General features: G+C 42.5%; 1 protein-coding gene across 2 annotated transcripts in view; it reads right to left on the bottom strand.

Annotated features, from left to right (window-relative positions):
• Positions 1 to 24,952, bottom strand: part of Rgs20 (regulator of G-protein signaling 20) — a 129,874-nt gene that overhangs the window by 2,170 nt on the left and 102,752 nt on the right. For both annotated transcript variants that reach the window (NM_001402015.1, NM_001127495.2), the window contains 3 exon segments: positions 1,389 to 1,623; positions 6,389 to 6,472; positions 12,451 to 12,602. In NM_001402015.1, coding sequence (NP_001388944.1) covers positions 1,389 to 1,623; positions 6,389 to 6,472; positions 12,451 to 12,602 — 471 coding nt within the window.

Genomic DNA, 24,952 nt, shown 5'->3' with positions numbered 1-24,952 from the left:
CGTGCAGCACTCCTTTACCCCCTACCACACTGGTCTATCTCCTTCCCCTCTGCTGTGCCCCGTTTCTGGGTCTGTGTCATTCATTGGCCTTCTGGAGAATGCCTTCACCTCTCCTCACACATCCTTTGATTTGGCCAAAGAATTCTTTCTAACATGCAAACTCTATCCTGACACTCAACTAACTGTGCCTCGCCCTGGTCCGTTGACTCTCTCAGGATGAAGTCCAAGTGTACCAGCCCCAAGGTTATGCTTTTGAGCCCAGCGTCATCTAATTCCTGTAATTTTCAGCTCCGTTTTACTGTTCAGCTCAGAAGGTGTCCGAACCAGGGCATTTAGAGGAAATAACTGGAATTTCCTCTTCCCGGGCCAGCCTCTTCTCATCTGCTTTGTCCGATGACGTCTACTAGAAGGTTCTCATCGGAAGCCAGAACACTGTCTAGTGGGGAGTCCTGCCATAGCTGGTAGCTTTTACTGCAGAAAACTTAAAAATTTCTTTAGTTCTCAAACAAGGCACAGACAGTACCCCGCAGTGCAGGACCACTGGCTGCTGCCACGTTCACTGATCATGTACCACAACGCTCTCCCCCTCGGCTCAGCTAGCCCTAGCCCCAGGATGTTCTCATTTTCCTTGTGTTTCTGGTAATTTCCTTTTCATTATCCTTTGCCCATCTTCGTCCTCTCTTCCTCATGACTTATTATACAACCTCTTGCTGAGAACGCCGGGCTATCACACCAGAGATGCTCCCGGGTTTTCCTGCCTCCCCGAGGTCCCTGACTCTAGAAGAGAAGCTCTGCTTTATGAACTGCAGTCTTGGCAGAACACAGCAGATGGCAATGATGGTGTAATTGGTGGTACAAGGCACCTGAATTAAAAATCAACCTAACTCTCAGGGCTGCAGATCGGGAGGAACAAATGCTAAAAGGTGGAAACCTGCTTCACCTCACTCCTCTGGCATTTTGTGTGTCATTTGGAAGATGCCATGAGGGAAACCTCACAGTTCCAGCACTCTGTTGGCAATGCTGTAACTAGAAAGACATGAGAAAAATGTACTCAACCTAGTGGGATAGTTTATTTATATGGTGCTGTGTTTTTAAACAACAGGAAGACTGGAGAAACCTGACTCAGCATGTGGGCAGCCCTGGGTTCACTCTTAGTACTACAAAACAGAGGAAACCCAGTGTCAGTGTGAGAGCAGAGGACTCCTCTGTGAAAAATGGATGATTATGGATTGATTTTCTAGGGAAAAAAATGAAAAAAAACACTTCATAGTTTTTCAGGGTCTGCTGGACGGTTCTGAATGCTATTGAGTGGGCAGAGCCCAGGACCATGCAAGAAGCAGGTAGCCGAACACAGCCCCACAAAGGAGACATATTCTGTGGACACGCACCTCTTTCGGAGAGAGAATAGAAATGTAGTCTTCATATATTATCCTTGCTTTCTCCTCAATAGTGCTTTTATTAGCTTCCCTTTTCAGTTCCTCACAGGCCATCCAGAAGAGCATGTTTTCCTCACTGAATTCTGTTCGAAGAAATTCCCGGAATGCATTTCTTCCAGCTGGAGTGACCATTAGGTTGTCAAAAGATTGGGCCCAGGCACAGACTTCTTCCAGAGTGGGCATGGGGCTGAGCAGTGGTCAGAAGGAAAAGGAAGAGGGGAGACGTTACCGGTGGTGAATCCGACTGTGGTCAAATAGTTTTCCATCTCTGGTATAAAACACAAACATTTGGCCCTTGGAAGGGAGAGCGCCATTTTTACCTCCTTAAGCCTTTGTCGAAACACAAGATGGCTCGGCTGGTGTTAAAGGCATGTGGCCCCACACAAAGTGCACTGTTACCTTTTGACCAACCTCACAGCCGTACTTTGTTTACATCTGGGCACATCTGACAATACTTTTAAATTACAGAAATGAAAAATTCCTACAACCACCTGACCCCAAACCTCTCAATTATTCTTGACAGAACTAAATCACACTTCACACAGGCCCCCCAGAACATGTAATGGCCACTAAATACTTAAGGTTCATGTAACATTTGCAAAAGAGAAAAGAATATACACGCTATAAATCCAAGCCATGAGGGGACTGTAACAAAATGATCAGCAATGAATGTGCCCTTCACTAGGACATCATTCACTAGGAGAAGCCACTCATCCTGACAGAAGGGCTGGACTTGACTTTGGGCCTACCATCTTTGAGGTTTTAACTGTATTGAGATCAGAGAAAGCATAAATAGTAGTGATCCCTAATATTTTCTCTTTTCATAGTCCCATATTTGTACATTTTCCTGAAGAATATATTATGTGGCTTTATTTATTTACTTTTTTTTATAAAATGGCCAACGGACTGTCTTCTGTGACTTGTTTTTCCCTCCTCAAGTCTCTGAGATTTACTTGCTCTGTGACTAGGACTCTGATCTCACTTTCTGCTTTTGTACAGATTTTTGGTATCACTGGTAACGGGAGTCTCTTAGATATCATACAGATGAGGAATAGTATACTTCTGAACTGCTTTGTGGAAGTGGTTGAGAAAACCTTATGGGTACAATGTTGACTCTGAATATACGGGTTGAATTGTGTCACCCAAATGCCAAAAAAATATAACCTTATTTAGAAATAGTTCTTTGGGCTGGAGAGATGACTTAGCCATTAAGAGCACTGACTTCTCTTCCAGAAGACCTGGCTTGATTCCCAGTATCTATGTAGTGCCTTATAACCCTCCATAACTCCAGTTTAAGAGGATCCAGTACCCTCTCTGACCTGCTGGGGCACCAGGCACTCATATGGTGCACAGACAGGCATGCAGGCAAAACATATACCTGTATATCAAAAAATAAATTATTAAAAAGAAGGAAGAAATAGTTTGATGACACTCTGGATCTCAGATTTTTGGTCTTGGAACTGTGATATAAAATTTTTCTGATGTTTTAAGCTATCTAGGTTTGGGTACTTTTTAATGACAATTAATTTAGAAAGTTATTAACTACTCATCCAGTTTAGCAGTTGGTAACTATTAGGACCTTTTTGTTTTGTATGTCTAAATTTCTGTTCTATATGTTAGTACCTCCCTCTTGTGCAAAAGTTGGATTTAGCTCAGTAATGATTAGTTTCTTTTCTTTTAAATCCTAAGGTTTTACCACACTTAATGGTGCACTTTTTAAATCTCAGCACTCAGGAGACAAGTGCAGGTGGATCTCAATGAGTTCAAGGACAGTCCGATGTACATAGGGACAGCAAGACAGCTAGACAGCTAGGGCTACATAGAGAAACTCTATCTTAAAAAATAAAAAGAAAAAAGGAAGTAAATTAAAAAATATTGATATTTATATTTGCAATATTGTTTTCTCAGCATCCCTTTGATATGATTACAATTTCATGTAGTCATTTCTTAAAACGTATTATGATTTATTCATTGAGGAAGTATAGAATTAGAAGTGACCTTAGAAATATCAGACAGAAGATTTTACCGTGTGTTCTTAAAACTCTTGACTTTGGTTTTAATTGTTTTGGGGCCAGGAGCACAATGATGATCCTGGAAATGTATTCAAATAGTTTACAAAGGTCAGACATAGATGATGTTGCACACATACAATTTCAGCACACAGGAGGCTATGGAAGAAAGGATTGTAAGTTCGAGGACAGCCTGTTCTACATAGTTGAGTCTCAGTTCAAAACAAAACTTTTTTTTTTTTTTTTACAAGGGCTGTGATGACAGCTCAGTGGTAGACAATTACTTAGCAAGTACAGGCTCTGGGTTTGATGTCTGCTACTGTCCCAAACCTAAATAATACAAACAAAAAACAAGCACAAGAAAAGCAACAGCACACTTTATGAGGAAAAGCTTAGTCAACGGCTATAAATGTTTTTCGTATGCTTGAGAATTTTTTTTTCAGAGCTCCAAACATAGTTTTATACAAGATGTGCAACCTGTTTTAGCATAAACTATGGGTCGTTAGTTTGTCTAATTCTGCATCCCTTAAGGATATCCATGTGGTAACAGGTTTGGGGATTTTCTACTCTAGAAACATTTGGTTACATGTTTGGGAACTATTATGTTAGTTATATGTGAGTTCTTTTACCCTTAGCAAGCTACATTCTTTAGCATTTCAGTAATGACTCTCTCTCTCTCTCTCTCTCTCTCTCTCTCTCTCTCTCTCTCTCTCTCTCCCCACCTCTATGGAGTCCATTTTGTGGAAGTGAGTGTCAAGAAGCAGTATAGAACGGAGGGTAGAGGCAGACTCTGATCAGACTGTACATTGGAGTTTCTCCAATGCCATACTAGTCTGGATAAAGCACAAGTCACAATTTACGCTAATGAAGAAAAGGGGACTTTTCCAAGGGCACAGCTCGCTGAGGAGAATGTAGGCTATGCCTGCTGTTCCTGGGAACAGGACAGTCAGCAGAAGGCAGGATTGATCCTTGCAAATTTGGAGGCTGTGGACCAAATACTTAATCTAATGTTAAACTAAGTCAATGTTGGTGTGTTTTATAAAACAGTGGTGAAATGTGGTGGGAAAGAGCACCTCAGCCGGGCCCTGCCAAGGTGTCCCCTTGAAAAATCAAGCCATGAACCAACAGGCCTAGTACAAAAAGGAGTTTATTGGGGGAAGGGAGCCAAGGAGCAGAGTGGGGGCTTGGAAAGGGATAGAGGCAAAGGAAGAGGCACAGAGGACAGAGAGAGAGAGAGAGAGAGAGAGAGAGAGAGAGAGAGAGAGAGAGAGAGAGAGAGAGAGAGAGAGCAGTCAATGCAGGTGGGGGAGGAGGGGGGAGTAAATGGAGGGGGTGGGGAGTAGATGGGGGGGGGGGAGGAAGAGACAGAGGGATTGAAAGAGAAAGAAACAGTCTTTAAACTCAAGCCAGGCTCACATCTGGCTGTTGTTAGGTAACGGTTAGGGGGAAAGTGGAGAAACTGCCAACAAATGTTATGTTTACCAAACAATTTGCAACAAATAGAATCACATGTAGTGAATGCAGCTAAGTCAGTGTAACTAGTAACTAGTACTTCGGCCTGTAACCTCCCGTGCATCTATGTAAGTGTACAGTACCTGGTGCCTGAGAAGACCTTCAGTCAGAGAAAAGACTGTTACAGGCCCGGAGCTATGACTCCACGGTGAAGCACCTGCTTAGCGATATGAGCATCTGCGCCGAAAAGCAGGTCATTCTATCACTTTCTGTTTATTATTGGGTGTGACTTAGAAGGAAGCCAGGCCAAACTACACCGCCTACAAGTGCCCTGTTAGAAGTGCCTTGCTTCCCTTGATTGGGCTAAGTACAAAAACTATTATTAACCCTGCTTCACACACAAAACGGAGGTAGAATACGGCCGTTATTAAGCCAAGGCTGGAGGTTCAGATACAGCTTTCTGCACCCTGTGCTAATGCTTGGGAGCCGTGGCCCAGGATATGGCGCCCTGGGGCCTGGGAGACACCTGCTACTTCATACAGTCATACGGGGCTGGGCGTGTTGCTGTATGTCCTAGACTTTGAAAACCTGAGCAAGTACAGACGAGGTAAAGATGAAAGGAAATTTACTTAACCTGCACGGGGTGTCATTGTAGCTACGAAAATAAAGAAGTTAATATAAAGCTATTCGGACAACGCCATTTGGATGTCTGTTACTGTGTGCAGTTATAGAGGTGTAACATTAAGAACAAGTGGGGTTGGGGATTTAGCTCAGTGGTAGAGCGCTTGCCTAGCAAGCGCAAGGCCCTGGGTTCGGTCCCCAGCTCCGAAAAATAGAAAAAAAAAAAAAAAAAAAAAGAACAAGTATGACGGGGCTGCAGAGGTGACGCCACACTCAGCAGGGGCTGCTGTTACACTCTAGTGATTGCTTCCAAGCACCACGTGCTGGCTCACAGCTTTTTGTAATCCTGGTCCTAGAAGACCCAACAGCCCTTTTTGGTATTCACAGGCACTGGGCATGCACCTAGTGTATGTACGTAATACAAACATACAAACATACATACATACAAACATACATGCATACATACATGCAAGCAAGAAAAACACTCGTATACATAAAATAAGTAAATAAATCAAAATAAGGAACAGATGTAAGCATAGTTAAAGGAAGATAAATCAATAAGAAATTTGAGGTGAAATAAAATAAAGGGAAGAAATATAAAAATAAAAGCAATTCGAATCTGGGTTGTCAGGAAGATCAACTTCCATTTGTGATCCGCCATTAGAACTGAAGAGTGGCTCGACGTTTCTTGCCTGTTATGAAATAAATGGAAAGGAATTCTGGAGGGGAAATTCAAAGCCACACCTGATGTTACTCAACGGTAGTTATGGGGAAATGCCTGTGTTCTGTTGAAACTTACAATGTCAAAAGCAAAAGGGAGATGCGGGCATCTCTGTGAGCACTGTGAGCTAAGAAAATGCAAGAGTTCACCTTTCTTCACACGCTGGAATGTCTGTTCTGAGTTCGTGGGCAGCTCTTTGGGGTCTCTGGTCTTCTTGGTTTCTGACGGTGAGGCTGTAAGAAAGAAGACAATTGTGTGTCGACTAAGATGTTTGAAGGAACATATGTCTTAAATGGATATTTTAAAAGGCAATTTTAGATACTCAGACAGAATTGCATTTTTTAACAATGTGATCCTGACTGTTATTTTTAAGAGAACCAAAAGCTGGTTGGAGAGATGGCTGGTGGTTAAAACACTTCTTGCAGAAAATCCAGGTTCAGTTCCCAGTACCCTCATGGAGGCAATGTTCCAGGGGATTGGATATTTTATTCTGTCCTTTGTGGATGCCAGTCACACATGTGGTACAGTAACATATAAGCAGGCAGAACACACATATAAAAGTAATAGAAATAAATTTTTATTAATAATAAAGAAAAGAAGCCAGGGGTGGTGACACACACCTTTTAAAACCAGCATTTGGAAGGCAGAGGCAGTGGGGAGGTAGGGGCTGGCGAGAGGGTAAAAGGTCCCACTGTCGAAATACCAAAATGCTCTACACAACCCTTGTGAGGCAGACGATTCCTTCCTACCATCTGAGGAACTCTCAGTCTGTTTTCCCGGGCAGCTGGACCAGTACACACTCCTTCTGAATGTCTCGGATCCTTTCTCCACAGTTGTTAGCTTGGTGGGTATGAAATGTCGAGAGACTTAGATTTGCATTTTACCACCGACTGATGGGCCGAGCCTCTCTCCATATTACTAGCTGTCACACGTTCTCTCTGAAGACCTGTGCTTTTCTTTTCTTTCTTTTTTTTTTTTTTGGTTCTTTTTTTTCGGAGCTGGGGACCGAACCCAGGGCCTTGCGCTTCCTAGGTAAGCGCTCTACCACTGAGCTAAATCCCCAGCCCCGACCTGTGCTTTTCTATTCCTTGACATTTAAATATCAGTTGATCTTTTACTCTCAAGATGTATGGCTTTATGTATCTTAAAGATTTTCTTTTTACGTACATGGGTGTTCTGCCTGCATTTGTGTCTGTGTACCACATGCCTGGTGTCTGCAGAGGTCAGAAGAGGGCATTGGGTGGATCCCTTGAACTGGTTTTACGGGTGCTTGTGAGCTGCTGGGAACTGAGCCCAGGATCTCTGTAAGCCAGTGCTCTTGACTGTGGTAGCTTTGTATATTTTATTTTATTTGCTTTGTGTATTTTAGGTACGAGCTCTAATGAGTTATTTTCATGGACTTTATATTCTTCTTCACTCATCATTTTAACAATAAATCTTTGGGACTTTTGAGGTGTTTTTTTGCAGCATCTAAACATAGGGAGGATTTTCTCTCTCTTTTCCAAGTTCCAGGCTCTATCTCTGTGCTTCCTCTTGGCTGAGGCCCACAACACAATGGTAAACAGTGGGAGCAGCTGTGATGTCCTTGTCTTATTCTTGACTTTAGCTGGTAAGTTCCAGCATTCCAACAGCTTAAAGTAAAGCATTGTTTCGGTACTGAAGAAGAAGCCTCATGCTTCGTGCTTGCTGAGCTCGTGCTTTGACACTGAAAATACGTTTTTGCCATTCACGACTGAGTCTTTTTGTTTTGCTATGGTACTACTAGTGTTTCTGGTCATTTTTCCTATGTGTCTCCTTAACTATAAACAGCCTTTCTCCCTGCTTTTAGCAATCAGCCTCTTAAGCTTTTGCGAGGGGATGGGGGAGAGAAAAAGAGAGGGAGAGAGAGAGAGAGAGAGAGAGAGAGAGAAAGATCTATTTTCCTGTAAAGGCAAAAATCATTAAAAATTCAGGATTCCTTTTGAGTTATTTCTTTTATGACGTTAAAGCTAAAGCATTTCAATAAATAATGGTTTTTAAAAATGAAACAAAACAAAACAAAGAAATCCTTGAGAGGCCCTGGAGTTGCATCCTATCTGGGGGAGAATTTATCCCGCCTGACTTCCTGGCTTCTCGGTAAGCAGAACACACGAGTGCACAGTGGGTCTGAAAGAGCAAAGAGAAAAGGGGATTATGACTCTGACACAAGGCTACAAAGAGAATTGGAAACTATACTATGAACTGAATAATGCAAAGTTTACTCACTCTTTGACATTTTCCCATCTTAAAGGGGACAGCGCACTCCAATGGAAAAGCACAGAGGGCGTTCTTGTGGTTCACTTGGTGTCTATTGGGGCCGTTACCCCAGAGGACAGTAAAGAACATGAGCCAGAACCATGCTTGGTATTACCTTAGCAATGCAATATAAGTCGCAGGGGCTGCCCGTCACAGTGAGAAAGGAGGGGGACACCCTCCAGCTTACAGAAAAACACGCAAAGTTCATTACCTTTATTAGCATATTCTAATTATATATCCTGGCCCTTCGCACATGCGTGTAATGTATTCCAATCATATTTACTCCTCAGCATCCCTTGTCCTCATCTTTCTCCCTCTGACCCTCTTCCTCTTTGCAAGGAGTCCGTCCACTCGTGTGCCCCTTTTGGCTTCTTGGTGGCCCAGAGAGTTACAGTTCCTTACATAAACATGGGTGAAGGGCTATTTCCAGAAACAATTCACCAGTAGAGCTAAAACGTTTATATTTTAGAAAATAAAAATCCGAGTTCGTCCCTTTTTATTAGAGGACTAGAATTCTGAGAAAAATATCATTGGGCTTAGATAAATAATGCTAGTTCTTTTTCTAGAAACTTTGCTCTACTGTGTATACCAACACAGACATCTCTTAAAAGAATGCTGAGGGAAAAAAGTCAGGGAAAATTATGTTGTTTTCCACTGATGTAAAAACAGGACATTATAATTAGGGACTATTGTGAATTATGAATCCATTAATTTTGGGGGAAAATTCTTCTCAACCCACAAACTTTGTTGTGCACTCCTACTCTCTACCTCAGAGAGAGAAGCTTTAAGCTTAAATTGCTTATCATTCTTGTCCGTAGTGATGCTACTACGTACACCCACGCGTTTGGATGTTATCTGCCATTTTACAACATCCATTGCTCTGTAACTGCTTCCCCACTGTAGCACATGAGTTGAAAGCCACCATGAGGCATGGATCCACTGACTTCCTGTGTGTGAACTGGGGAACTAGTTTGCATTTTTCTTATGGACACTGATGCAACAGCAAATCCCCACAGATACATTCTTCCTGCGTGGGCTTCACGGTGTATTAGATGGTCTTTAGGCACATATTTAGAAGGGCGTATATTCAACCTGCCTTTTATTTTTTGAGAAGGGGCTTCTCTGTAGTCATGGCCGTTCTGGAATTCTGTATGTAGGTCAGATTAGTTTTGAACTCTCGGAGATCTGCCTCTGCCTCCCTAGGGGCTGGTATTAGAGGTGTGTCCCACCATATCATGTTCGTGTTAGATAGCAGGAATACATATAGATTATCTTTTCTGTATCATTTCATTGGCCTGTTTTTCATTTGGTGATGATTTTGTCCTGAAACTCTTCGTATATTCTGGATAAGAATTCCTTATTAAGGACACTGTAATTGTCTAAGTATGTTTTACCTTTTTTTCTTCTACTGCCTATCTCTCTGTGTGTGAGCATGTGTGTGTATGTGTGTGCAAGTGAAGGCCAGAGGACAAAATGAAGTGGCATTCTTTAGGAGCTACCTACCTTGGGTTTTTGTTTGTTTGGTTTGTTTTTTTGAAACAGAGTCTCTCATTGGTTGAAGATAGGCTGGCTGGTTGACCAGTGAGCCCCAAGGAACTGTCTGCCTCAATATCCTCAAATGCTGTGACACAAGTCCCAGATTATAGCTATGCCAAATTAAATTAATTCTTTTCATTTCTCCTCCTCCTCCTCTTTCTTCTTCTTCTTCTTCTTCTTCTTCTTCTTCTTCTTCTTCTTCTTCTTCTTCTTCTTCTCCTCCTCCTCCTCCTCCTCCTCCTCCTCCTCCTCCTCCTCTTCCTCCTCCTCCTCCTCCTCCTCCTTCCCTTCTCCTTCTCCTTCTTCCTCTTCTCTTAAATCTTTTGTTTTTTAAAAAAATCTTATTTTCTAAAGCACATTTCAATTTATTTATTTTATGTTATGTGCAGTGTTGTTTTGCCTACCTGTATGTCTGTGTGATGGTGGCTTCCTAGCTTTTCCCTGCAACTGGAGTTACAGAGATTTAGAGCCGCCATGTAGGTGCTGGGAATCGAAGCTGGGTCATTTGGAAGAACAGCAATTTCTCTAGCTCCACGAGATTTTTTCATTATAGCTACTGTTTTTATTTTCAAAAACCAACCTTTATTGTAGAAGCTAGAGGGGCAAGGACACTACAAGAAAACCCACTGGATCAACTAATCTGGGTCAATAGGAGCCCACAGAGACAGAACCAAGTCAGGGAGCTTGCATGAGACTGGTCTAGGCCCTCTGTAATGTGTTATGGCTGTACAGTTAAGTCTTCTTGTGGGACTCCTGACAGGGACGGAGCAGGGGGCTGGGTCACTGCATCTAATGCGATGCCATGTTGGGTTGATATCCAGGGGAGGACTGCCCTTTTCTGAAAGGAAATGGAGGTAGAGGCCTGAGAGGCCTGGGAGGAAAGGAGAGAAAGAGCTGCAGCCTGAATATAATAAGACGGAGGGAGGGAGAGAGGGAGGAGGGAGGGAGGGAGAGAGAGAGAGAAAGGGGGGGGGAGTATCCTTTTCAGTATCAAAGTCATAAAGACACTGTATTACATTTTCTTCTTGGCCTTTAAACCACTTGGAATTTATCTTGGGTCTTAGTTTATTTTGTTCCCGAGATGAGGACTTGAGGGGCTGGGGAGATGGCTCTGTGGTGAAGAGGACAAGCTGCTTTTCCAGAGGACTTGGGTTTAGTTCCAAGCATCCACATGGCAGCTCATACCTGTCTGTAGCTCCAATTCCAGGGGATCTGAAACCTTCACACATACATGCAGGCAAAATACCAATGCTCATAAATGAAGATATAAATAAATAAATAGATAATAAATAAATAAGACGAGGACTTGATGTGTCCCAAGGACTCCATCTCTTGTATTCAGGGGCTTGGTCAAACGTCCTGCCTCAACCTCAAGTAGCTGATGTGATAATTTTACACACCCTGCCTGACCTTGCTTCTCATTTCAAGGTAGATTTGTATATAATATGTATATAATGTATATATAAATCTTCTATGCTTGAATACCAGCGGGTGAAGGCTCTTGTAGCTGGGAACTTAGTTTGGAAGGAAAGAATCAACTCCAGAGGGTTTTTTTTTTTTGACTTTCACACGTGGGCTGTGCCACACAAGCCCACATATACATATCATGTATGAGCAATGCACCTACATACAATGATGATTATGATAGACTTGAAATTTTTAAGTGATGCCAAGTTTGGCTGGCACTAAGCCTAACCTTATGTGCCAATAGCATGGATACTTTGCATTCTAGCCTCAGTGTCTCTCACATCCTTCTAGATTTCTCCTTACTAAGCAACGTGGACCATATATTTTTTAAAAATTTCTGTGCCCATTTTAAGTACATAGTTTGTCATTTATCTTTATCAAAAAAACAAAATTAGCAACATGAGAGCAAAAGCTGATAAAAATCCAGGCATCATAACCCTCATTTTAAAGATACATCTTCAATTCCAAATCCTCCACAAAGCCGTTATATAAAAACGAAGGTCTTTTTAGACATCTATGCAGTGTTTCTACTCTAACGTTACCATATCCTCATAGCCGTTTTACATGTTCTCTAGTTGTTGATCTATGCTAGCCTTGTTTGAAGTGTTGGTAACTTTCTTAACAATTAGATGGGGCCACTTACTACGTACATATGTATTGTTGTCTTTCACAGGCACCCAGTAGCTGACTAAAACATATTTGCAGGCCAAATATGGTACATGCTTGTAATCCTAACGTGTGGGGAATAAAGACAGGGCGGGTGGTGGTGGGGTTCTGTATCAGGAGTTTAATGCCCTCCTTGATCACAAACAAAGGTTCTGGAAGCATCCTGGGCTACAAACAAGGCAAATCAAACCCCACTTGACGGACGTCAAAGGCTGCATTCAAAGGGCCCCTCCCAGTCAGCGCCTTAGCAAAAAGCTCCCAACTTTACCAAGAACAGCTGCAGCAGCAGCACCAGCAAAAGCAGCAGGCATTGGAGCCTCGGCCGCCCACGCCCTGCTGCTGGCTTGGGACAGAGCCCTGCGTCTCACTTCCGCTGCACATCTGCCGCATCCGCATTTCGGTCTGCTCAGATTCCACAGGCTGCAAAAGAAAAGGAACGATTGACCCGGATGTAGTGCTCTTGTGTCTTAAACTCAGGTTTCATGTGGTTGGCTCACAGAGACGACACCGCGTGAGAACACCCAAGCGGTTTTTGCCGACTGGTGAAATGTGCTTAGACTCTGATGATACCTTATTTAGCATGGAGAACAGGCTTGACCTTAAGGAGTTTACTAAGGGAGATAAATGAGTATATAGAGGTCACTGTTAAGTTACAACCATGGAAGGATTTCCCGGCTTCAGGTTCTGTCTGGACTGAACCACAGCAGAGCAGTTACAAGGAACAGTACAGCCACATTGCCCGGGAGCCTGAGCATAAAGATGGATGGACGTAATCTATACCAAAAGGGTCAGCCACACTAACCAGGCCCCCTGAAGAACACTGAGAGGAGGTGGTGGTGTGTGGCTCAGGTCTAAAGCCAGACCCACGCACCCTATTAGCATCTCCAGTAGGTATGTGGTGTTTGATAAAAACTCTATCTTCCCTCTATCAGGATAGCACTAAGAATACTGTTTACTATGCAGCAATTGCTTGGGATTTCTCAGGAAGTCAGATTTAAAGCCAGCCTGGGGCCTGCCCGGTTCTTGGAGCGACCTATCCGTGGGCTCAAAGCTATCTAACAGATCTATGACCTTCAGCCTAGAATTTGTTATTGTCGTTGTTGTTGTTGAAGATTAGAAAATCAAGTGACATGTGGGCATACAAACAGAAATGTGCTATACTCAATTTTGGTTTTGATAGATACCACTCAGTTCTTGATGGAGCTAATTGAAAGCTAAAACATGACACACACACACACACACACACACACACACACCCCTTAAGTAAAACTTTAGAATTAAGTACTAGATTTGTTTATTCCTTTGAGTGTGATATAACCCTATATGAAATTGGATTCATTCATTCATTCATTCATTCATTCATTCATTCATTCATTCATAAATGAGGTCTTGCTATATTCTGCCCCTGAACTCTTATGCTCCTCCTGTGTAAGCCTTATTTATGAAGAATGGCATCTGGGTTTCTTTTAATTAGCTTAGCATGTAAGCTTTAGGATAGCAAAAAAAGAACTAGCAAACGGCTTCCTGACCCTTTATATTCACAATACCCAGATGCTGCTCCATAACTCCTTATCCTGGACCAAGTAGGTCAAGGTTCACAGTCTGTGTAGACGCCTTTGTCAGAAGGAAGAGGCAGAGATATTTGCCAAATTCTTTATCGTGTTCTGTGGGTACCACTGAGGGATGGTTTCAAGACAGAAAGATTCTCAAATGTCCCCAGGGTAGAAACACCGGACATCGGGATCTCAGCTCATCTGTGGCATTGCAACAGAAACACGGACCGACAATGGTTTATTTCACTCCAGCACACTGAGGCATAAGGATAAGCCAGCACAATTCCTAAAGATGTTTGTTCAGAGCCAACCTCTCCAGACAGCCATGTTCTAAGGGAATTTGATACTACTCTTGGAGACAATGAGGAGGATGCACCTTTCTCTGAGATGCTTGGCAGGTGTTAAGCATCAGCTAAAGCAGTAGAGAATGTGGTAAAAATTAAATTCAGTGTTAATATGTTCTTATTTTAAGCATTCTTTCCTTATTTATTTTCCTGTAAATCAAGAATAAAACGTTGGTGGGTGAGGCACTCTGACTTTTCAACAGATGTAGACTCTCTACTGTGCCCTGGACGCCTCAGCCAAGGACTGTCAATCAAGTCATCCTTAGTCTAAATCACCCTTAGACTTATACAATCAACTGTGAAGACGTTGCTTGAAGAAACTCCTAGGGAGCAGTCACAACTTCTTGCTCCTTCTCTTGAGGGGCCGGCCCCAATGAGAACGGTTTCTAACAGTTGGTACTGGACTGTTCGCAACTACAAACCCTGACAAATTCTATCAGGGAGCATGCTCCTGGTGGCCAAGCAAAGGGACTACTGTGACTGGTGCAAAAGGGACAGTGTTCTGATTGCTGGAAAAACAGACCTTCGTGTACTTGAATGATTTGCTGTGACTGGTGCCTATTGTCTCTTCAGCAACTATTTAACCCTGCAGTTCAGCTCACAAGAGATCCAGAGGAAACCCCCCGTGCTGTCTCCCCTGTGGCAACAAAAAGCCTGTCTCTTCTTGCCTACTTTTGGGAGACCGAGGCTGAGCTGGTGTAGTAAGGAAGGCAGCAAAGGCAGCAGAAACAGTGGAGGAGCAGTGGTACGTGAGGCAACCCTGACAAGCAGCAGATGTGAAGCAACCACAGGCTCAGCCAGAGAACACAAGGGCTCCTCACGCTGACTGCTCCAACGTGGAGAGAGCTGCAAGAGCAGCTGCAGACTGCAGAAGCAGCAAAGGGTGACAACTATAGCAGTAGCCATAGCAACAGGAGGCAGTTAGATATTGCAGAATGGCAACCAGTACATGAATAAGAGGGACAGAAGAAGGACAAGAAGAGGAGGAGGAGGGAGAGAAGAGGAGGAGGGGAGGAAGAGGAAGAGGACAGCATGAAGAGAGGAGGAGGGGAGAAAGAGGGAGAAAGACGGAGGAAGAGGAGGGAGGGAAGAGAATGAGAGGATGAGAGAAGAGACAAGAGGAGACTGAAGGATAAGAGGATAAGAACTAGAGAAGAAAAACTACAGGCTGTGGCAGTTAGAAAAGTTCAAAATTTCTGTCAAGCTTTTGGAACCAAGGGTCCCTGACACCCCAGGCCTGGGTACTGTAGCACTAACAGCTGAAGAATACTGAGGTGCCAGGCCTACACATGTGCTATAAAACTGGAGGGTTTTGCCTACTGATGCTTCTGCCTGTCTGTTGCACTGACTTCTGTGAAACATGGAAAGGTACAAACACTATCTAAGCTTAGTACAAGAGCTCCCTTCACTACTCCTGGTCTGTAGGTGGCCAAAAGGACTCTAGCCAGCTACTCACTGTTATTGCCTCATTTTTTAAAAGCCTTAATTGCTTCCCAGAACGGGGAAGGATTGTTACACATAATGTTCAAAAACGGTGGTTTTGTTTGCTTTCTAAGACAGAGTTGTTTCGACCACTCTGAGAACTGAGGTTATTGCCTGGCATAGTGTGGAGGAGATCGGGTTGACTTAGTTCAGAGTAATCATGGAGAAGATGGAGTAGGTGGTAGCATCCTTGGTGGATGAGGCTGGATGCAATGAGTACCAAGAGCAAGCAGAGGAGAGTCTCAGGGAAGATCTTTGCTTGGACACCTTTAACAAAGACCAGATTGTTCAGATTACTGAAGGCTGCGAGGGACAAGATGAAAAGGCCAGAGCCCAGTAGTTAACCTTAAAAGGTGAGCCACTTGGTACAGACCAACTGGCAAGTGGGTACCTGCATCCTATATGTGGTGGTTTGAATAAATGTGCTTCCTCCATAGACTCATGTGTTTGAATGCTTGGCCCGTAGGGAGTCACACTATTAGGAGGTGTGGCCTTGTTGGAGGAAGTGTGTCACTGAGGGGTTGGGCTTTGAGGTCTCCTATATGAAAGCTATACCCAATGTGGAACACAGTCTCCTGATCCCTGTGGATCAAGATGTAGAACTCTCAGCTCCTTCAGTACCATGTCTGCCTGCAAGCCTCCATGATGATAATCGATTAAACCTCTGAAACTGTAAGCCAGCCCCAATGAAATGTTTTCCTTTATAAGAGTTGCCTTGGTCATGGTGTCCCTTCCCAGCAATAAAACCCAAACTAAGCCGTCATCAATTAGAATCATGGGCAGGAGGCAGAACTTCTGCCAAGAAGTTGTCAGCACTGAACACCATCATGGTTCACCATGGGTCTAATTCATGATTCTAGCAGAGAAAGGGATGCCTGAGAGTTTACGGGCCCTCATACTTTAGTATCCACAACACTGATTGACCTAGTTGGTACATGAAATACCAATTCATAAAAAATTCTTAGTTTTCTTTGCACAGCTCTTGCACATTTTTATAGACTTACTCCTGAATGATTTTCAGACAGTGTTGTTGCTTCAGTAAGTCACTTGTGTTCCACCTATTACCTCTCCGTGTTTTCTTACTAGTTTTTGGAGTTTAAGAAAGTTAATAACACTGTAATGTTCTAGCTGATCTAATGACTTTAGAAGTCCCTTGGGAGACTCTAATTTTCCACATGATTGTACCACTTGTCTCTCCTGATTTTTTCAAAGGTATGAATATCTGTCTCATTTTACTCATTAAGAAATATAGAAAATGTGGTAATCTACACAATGGAGCACTACTCAGCTATTAAAAACAATGACTTCATGAAATTCATAGGCAAATGGATGGAACTAGAAAATATCACCCTGAGTGAGGTAACCCAATCACAAAAAAAACACACATGGTATGCACTCATGGTATGCAAGTGGATATTAGTCCAAAAGCTTGAATTACCCAAGATACAATCCACAGACCACATGAAGCTCAAGAAGAAGGATGACCAAAATGTGGATGCTTCAGTCCTTCTTAGAAGGGGGAACAAATGTATTCATAGGAGGAGATATGGAGACAAAGTTTGGAGCAGAGACTGAAGGAATAACCATTCAGAGCCTGCCCTCTCCTGGGGATCTATCCCATATACATTCAGTCATCAAACCCAGACAATATTGCTGATTCCAAGAAGTGCATGCTGACAGGAGTCTGATAGATCTGTCTCTCCTGAGAGGCTCTGCCAGAGCATGACAAATACAGAGGTGAATGCTAACATCCAACCATTGAACTGAGAACGGGATCCCCGTTGGAGGAGTTAGAGAAAGGATTGAAGAAGCTGAAGGGGTTTGCAACCCCAAAAGAACAACAATACCAACCAACCAGAGCTCCCAGGGACTAAACCACTATCCAAAGGCTACACAAGGACAGACCTATGGCTTCTGCTGTATATGTAGCAGAGGATGGCCTTGTTGGGCACCAAAGGGAGGAGAAACCCTTGGTCCTGCCAAGGCTGGACTGCCCAGTATAGGGAATGTCAGGGTGGGGAGGCAGGAAGGGGTAGGTGGTTGGGTGGGGGAAAGGGGATAACATTTGAAATGTAAATTAAAAAAACTAATTAAAAAATAAGAAAAAATATAGAAAGTACCAGAAAGTAGAAATACTGTTGCACGTTTGACTTTTTCTTGATCATATATATATGTATATATATTCACTTATATGAATATAAAATATATTTAACATATTGTTCAGATGACATTTCTCACATTGTATTAAGGGGTATATCTCTATTTTCAGTTGTTGATTCTGTACTAGCAGAGAGCTAAGTACTGGCAGAATTTTGGTATTATCATTTCTATGGCCCATCATCCGGTTTTCTATTTTGTAAATATCTGTCCTTCCTTACAAAGACAAACCTGGAGATGGGTCAGAGGTTGCCTTGCTTCGGACTGATTATGATAACTGACATCCACACCTAGAGCAGGACACAGAAAGGGACAGACATAGACTGGAGCAGAGAAAGGTATGGGGCTAGCCATACAGTAAGTCATAGGCTAGAGTGGGGTTAAGTTTAAATGTAGCTGGGAGGCTGCCCCAGCCAAAAGGTCTAAACTTTAAACTTACTTAGCAGTGTCTGTGTCTTATTTATACTACTGGTGGGTCTGATAAAGTCCTGTTATATACATGCATATATGTATATATATAGTTAATATGTATTATATATACATACATATATAACATATTTATGTGCACATGCCAGCATATATAGCATGTATATCTGTGCATCACCTGGGTGCCTGGTTCATGAGGAGGCCAGAAAAGGCCCTACAGACTTGCTTATGAGACAATCTTATGGGGACATTGTCTCTATTTACAATCTGTCTTCCTGGATAAGTCTAGCTTTATATCAAGTTGACAGAAATAACCAGGATGCTGCGGCTTTCTCTGAGCTCACTTACTGTATAAGGCAGTAACACAATGCTACAGTTTCTTGCTCCATTTTCAATACTGCCTGGTAGTTACACTCACTTTTACCTCTATGAGGTTAGCTTTGTTTAATTTTTTTTAATTTATTAATTTTGTTGGTAGTGGCTTTTTTGAGACAGGGTCTCTTTGTGTAGCCCTGACTCTCCTGGAACTTTCTTTGTAGGCCAGGATGTCCTCAAACTCATAGACATCTGCCTGTCTGTGCCTCTCAAGGGCTGGGATTAAAAGCACGGCTCAAGATTAGCTTTCTAATTTATAAATTCTCCCACTTTCTCAGTGCTTTGTGTCTCAGTTATGCCTATGGAGTTTTGCTTTAGAATCAGGACCTACTTAATCTTCCTGTGTTATTATTAGCACTTCTTACGAAGTTTCCCAGAATTTGTACATATGGCTTGTCAATTGTTTTACCTTAAATCATACATAATAAAATATACAGAAAAAATGTACATAAATACGTAGATTATTTCTATAAAATTGCTAACCACTTGTCAAAAATTCTCAATGAATGGGCATGAGTTTGTTCAACGGCTATGTGCTAAAATGTGTAGAGGTCGTTTATACTATACCCAGCTGACTTGTGGCGGAGTGTGCGAGCCAAGTCAGAAGCTGGAAGAGGTGAAAGGACGTGAGTGTTCGAAGGAGAGCGCCAGGACTAGGGAAGGCTCAGGCCTACAGTGCTTACCTAACACTGGCACTGGGCGCTTGGTTTGATGTCTACCTGGAAAACAACAGCAATGACAAGCAGCAAACACTGACAACTGACTAACGCATGCGCCCTATCAAACTTATTGACCTAGCAGACATTTTCCTTAATAAAGTTTTTAAAATTTGAATTTTATTAAATTTAGGCACATGACTTAAGAAGAAAATTTTAGCATTTTCTTCATTAGACAGTGAAGCAAATCATACAAACTCATTTCTTCATGTTGAGTCATAAGTACTTAAACAAGAAAACTCTATTTTAGGGCCTTTAATATGTGCTATTCTTTTGTTATTTGACTGAAATGGACTTGGTGACATTTTTATGAAAGCGCTTTAAAATCTACCCACCTATCTACCGACCTCTCTACCCACCTCTCTCCACTGATCTATAGATCCTCCTATCTTTACCCATCTACCTACCTGTAGGTTGATGTCGTTATGCAGGTGAAGGCAGACAAGATAAAATGAGGCCTGTCATTGGATGAGAAGGAAGGGAGGTGTGAACAGAAGGGAGGGAGGAGAGGAGAGAGGAAGCCCCGGAGGGAGGAGGAGGGGGGAGGGGGAGGGGAGGAGCTGGAGAACATGGTGGCAGATGTTAAGATTCTTCTCTGTACATAGATACAGGTTGATATGAATATTTCTAAGGGATGAGTGTGTACAAGATTGTATGCTCTCTAGATGGGCAAATTATATCTTATCAATCGGATCAGAGGTTATTGTGTGGTGTGTTCTTTCACATGGCAACTTAATTGAGTTCAAGAGAGTATAGTGGCGGGAGGCACTGAGCCACCTCAGAACTGGGATGTGTACCTGGCGTGGTAACAACCTGCCCTGGGAGCTAGGTTGCTGCCGGTTCAGAGAGTAGCCATCAGCAGTTTGAGATGGGTGGAGCTTAGCGGGTGAGATGCTTTTCTGACTGAGATGAAAGTATTCCCCCAGATGTCCTGTGGCCTTATGGTGCCAGCACTACCGTGAGATGAAAGAAATTGTTTTTCTTTTTTACTGCAACACCTACCTATCATTTTTTTATAAGGCAATTATTTATTCTTTGAAGCTTTGGTAGAATGTGTTTGTAAAATTATTGGAATCTTCTAGAAGTAGTTTGTTGACTAGGGATTCAATTTCTTCTACTTTTTAATTTTTTTTTGTGTGTGTGTACACATGTTTGCCATATGTGTGCAATAGTCAACAGAGGTCAGAAGTTGGAATCAGTTCACCTGTGGCCAGAGATACATACAACTGTGAGCCTCCTGAGGTGGGTGCTAGGATTCGAACTCAGGTCCTCTGGAAGATCGGCAAGCACTCTTCACCACTGAGCCAGCTCTGCAGGCCATGACTTTTTCTTTGTACTTGCTCTTTTGCTAGATTATTTCACTTTTTAAATCAGAATGACATTTTTACTTTTCGGAAACTATTCTGTCTAGTTTTCAAATTTATTGGAACTCATTATGCCTATTGCTAATTGTCAGAACAAGGTGCCTTATATTATTGCACAATAATTTAAAAAGTAAATCTAGTATAGTAAAAGCTTCCTATAAAATATATAATGAAGGTGACCTAAACAAAATTGCCAAATAATGGGGGAGACAGAGCGCCAACTGGATATTTCTTGACACCAAATGAAGCTCCCAGTACTGAGAACGGACTGTATCTAATTGATACAGTTGGACAAAGGGGTCATAAAGTCGGCTCCACACACCCCAGGCTATTGTCAGGGATGTAGGTTGCTCGCTACAAACTGAGGTAGGGTGCTGCTGCGGACAACTCCCACGCAACTCATTGAACACAGAAGTTGAGCTGGTTACAGGCTACTTAGTCGTGGTTCTGGCGTGTACTCTGCATCCTAGCAGAGGAAAAGGATAAACATCAACCTATCTGTAGACCCATCAATCTACAAGTGTGTCCTGCCTCCAAGATATGCTGGTGCAATGGTGGCACAAAGCTTGTGGGAGTGACCAACTGATGTCTAATTAGAATTAAAGGCCCACTCCATGAGATGGAACCCATGCCCAATACTGCTTCGGTGGCCAAGAAACTGAAACTATATAGGCCAGAGACTTGGGGTAAAACCAAGGAGGCAGAAAGTGTGTATGAGCCAGAGGGGTGGAGGACATCAAGGAAAACAGGCTCTCTAAATCAACATGATCACACACACGAAGGCACAGGGACTGAGGCAGCATGCCCGGGATCTGCATGGGTCTGCACCAAAAGGGGTCCTAGAGCTGAATGGAGAAGTGGAAACATGCCCCGCTTCCACACCTATCTAATTGATAGCCAATTGTAAATGAAAAATTTGTTTTCCCTAAAGGAGTCTCACTGGGCAAGCAAACCACTTTGAAGGGTTGGTCCCAGGCACAGCGTGAGATGGCCAACCTACTGAATGGCATAGTTGGAGGTTCTGTGTCTCGTAAGGTTAGTCAGAGTGACTTCTTTATTTGTGGGCCTTTGTGTCTATGTTACCGCTTACAGTCTTGGGTTTTATGGACATTCTAAGCGTGCAAATGTGAGTCTCTGCATTTCTAAGCATTTCTTTGGCTTTTTCTTGTTTGGATGTGCGGTCATAATCCAGTGTGTTTGTTTTTACTTATCTTACTATTATTCCTCAGATTCCTGTTTGTTTTCTAACAAGACACAGAAGAGGTGTGAACCTGAATGGGAAACAGAGAGGAGCGGGGGAGGGGAACTGTAATTAGAAAAAAAAATCCCTGAAAAATCTATGTTGTTTTTCTTTTCTTTTGGCTTCTCTGTGTAGCTCTGGCTGTCCTAGAACTCACTTTATGGACCATGCTGGCCTCTAAGTCAGATCCACCTGCCTCTGCCTCCTAAATGCTGGGACTAAAGGCGTGTGCTACAACACCCAGCTGGGAAGAAAAGAGAAAAAGTAAAAGACAAATACGTAGTGGAGAATGAAGAGTTGCTTTTTTTTTTTTTTTTGGTTCTTTTTTTTTTTTTTTTTTCGGAGCTGGGGACCGAACCCAGGGCCTTGCGCTTCCTAGGTAAGCGCTCTACCACTGAGCTAAATCCCCAGCCCCTTTTTTTTAATATCATAGATTCTTGTTGGTCTAGGCTGGCCTTGAACACATGACCCTTCTTCCTCAGTTTCCTACATCACAGGTATATGGCACTATGCTTAGCTGAATTGCATCTTAATGTCAATAATTTGGGTAATGAGTATATATTGTCAATGAGTTAGTTGTGAATATGAGGTTCAATAGCATGTATTAAACTTTACATATTTATAAGGTATTACTAATATGCTATTTGTTGTTTTGGGGATTACTAATAGTGTGTTGTCTTGGAGATTACTGTATGATATTGATTAACTATCTTCTTTTAACTTTTAAAAGAATTTATATATGTATTTATGTACATATTTTTCATATAGAAATGTTTTGTCTGCATACCTAACTGCATGCCAGAAGAGGGCATCAGATTCCTTTCTAGATGGTCGTGAGCCACCATGTGGTTGCTGGAAATTGAACTCTGGATCTCTGAAGAGCAGTCAGTGTTCTTAACTGCTGAGGCCTTTTACCAACCCACAGAAAACTTAGATAACTGTCTAAGTGAAGAGACACCATAACCAAGGCAACTCTTATTAAAGAAAGTATTTAATTGGGGCTTGCTTATAGTTTTAGGGTTTTCGTTCATTATCATCATGGTGGTGGCACATAGGCAGACATGGCGCTGGAGAGGTACCTCTGGATCCATAGGCAGCAGGAAGAGAGAGGGGCACCGGGCCTGGCATGGACTTGCTTTTGAATCCTGAAAGCCCATCCCACTCAAACTTCTTCCAACAAGGTCACACCTCCCAATCCTTCTAATCCTTTCAAGGAGCTCTAGTCTCTAATGACTAAGCATTAAAGCGCATGTCTATAGGGCATTCTTATTCAAACCACATTAACCACACTAACTTTGTATGCCTTTGGTGTCATCATATCTGCAAGAATGCTCTATCCACCGCTTCATTCTTTCTCAGTCTCACAGAAACAGTGCTACCTGCCAGGTATTCCATTTCTCCTTCCCTGTATGCTTGGTGTCATTTTTCCATCTACTGGACAGCAAATTCCTAGGAATGCGACCCTGCATGTTCCAGGCAGCTTCCCTCACGTACTGGCCCATGAGCCTAGGAGTCCAGCGTCTGAGTCGTTAGTTGGATTAGTGAAAACTCCGTGTTGATGATCTCAGATGATTTACTTATTCTTATGGCGTTTCAGAACTACAGAGGGCACGAGGTCCTTGTGCTCACAAGGGGCACTGGAAAAGTTAAACGTCTAGGCCCTTCTCTTCAACACCTCTTTTTGCCCAGAAAGCTAGGACTTGATATAGTTAATAACCTGGAGATCTAGAGCCAGAATTTTCAAAATTCTCCAGACTCCTGAGCATTGTTTCCAGGATGTGCCACACAGTTTGCAAATGAGTCTACTGTGATGGCCATTCCAGGCTCTTCCTGCCCAGACCTTTACCCTGAACGTTGTTTCTCAGTCAATAGATCTCAGTCTTATGGAAGAGCTCACAGATAGTTTGCAAAAGACATGTATTTTGCAAAGGAATTTCAATGTCGAGTCTTAAGCTTTGTCGTGATAATTGTTATGAGAAAACTTTTTTTCCCAAAGTTTTACAATGCTCCAATATGTCAGCACTTGCTAACTAAGTTGTGCTGAGCCAGACTTCTTTCTTGTTCACTTGGATTGTTTCTCTGCTAGCTGTAGTGTTTCCAGGGACACCTGGACATAAAACCAACCTGGGGAAATGGAACTATGATGGATGGTGTCTTATTATTTCGTATCTCAATTAAGAGATAATCCCAGGTTTTAAAAGAGTCTGAAAATTCCTAGGAACCTGACATTTAAGGGGATATTTCAAAAGTTTGTCTAAATGCCAGAGCAAACTCTTAATTAAAAATATTATTTATCTTCTATAGGTGAGGCAGTGTGTGTGTGTGTGTGTGTGTGTGTGTGTGTGTGTGTATGTGTGTGTATGTGTGAGAGAGAGATGGTATGTCTGTATATAATATATGTGTGTGATATATGTACATATAATGTATGTGTGTATGAATTACGGTATGCCTATATATGATTTAGGTATGTGGGGTATGTGTCATGGGGCAAAGGGGGAGACAAGTGTCTTTACTTGATGAGCCCTCTAGTCAGCCCACACTTAGTCTCGATTACATTCTTTTATTAATTTGAATTAAAAGTAGTGTCACTAGTCAGAAGAAAATTCAGCTATAATTATTTCAGTAAAGTTATTTTGAACTTTCTGATGGATGACTTTATTTCAGTAGCTATTTTCATGATAGCTGTTAGCATTTCATCTAGGCTCTGCCCCACAGTTACCTGGCAACAGCCAGGTATGCCTGACTCATTATAAAAGGGACTGCTTGCCCCCTCCTCACTCTCTTGCTCTTGCTCTCTTTTCTTCCTCTCTTCCCTCCTTCCCTCTGTGTCCCTTCTCTCCCCACTCCTTTTCCCCCTCTCTCCAGTCCTCCTCCGCCCACTTTCTTCTTCCCTTCTTCCCTCCTGAGGCTACTATTACCTCAAGGGGAAGGGATGCCCCAGCATGGGCCTGCAAAGGCACCCCCCACCCCCGCATCCCACCTTGCCTCTACAAGTGTATCCCTGGCTTCTTTTTCTTTTTTTTTATAAAACTCAACAATAGCTATTACAGTTTTCAATTTTGCCACTGTTAAATCACACACTGAGAATATACTGAATAGAATAAAATAAAGTG

This window comes from Rattus norvegicus, chromosome 5 (genome assembly GCF_036323735.1).
Source record: "Rattus norvegicus strain BN/NHsdMcwi chromosome 5, GRCr8, whole genome shotgun sequence".
Classification (NCBI taxonomy): domain Eukaryota; kingdom Metazoa; phylum Chordata; class Mammalia; order Rodentia; family Muridae; genus Rattus; species Rattus norvegicus.
The sequence above is the reverse complement of the archived record's forward strand: the minus strand, read 5'-3'. Positions and strand labels throughout refer to the sequence as shown.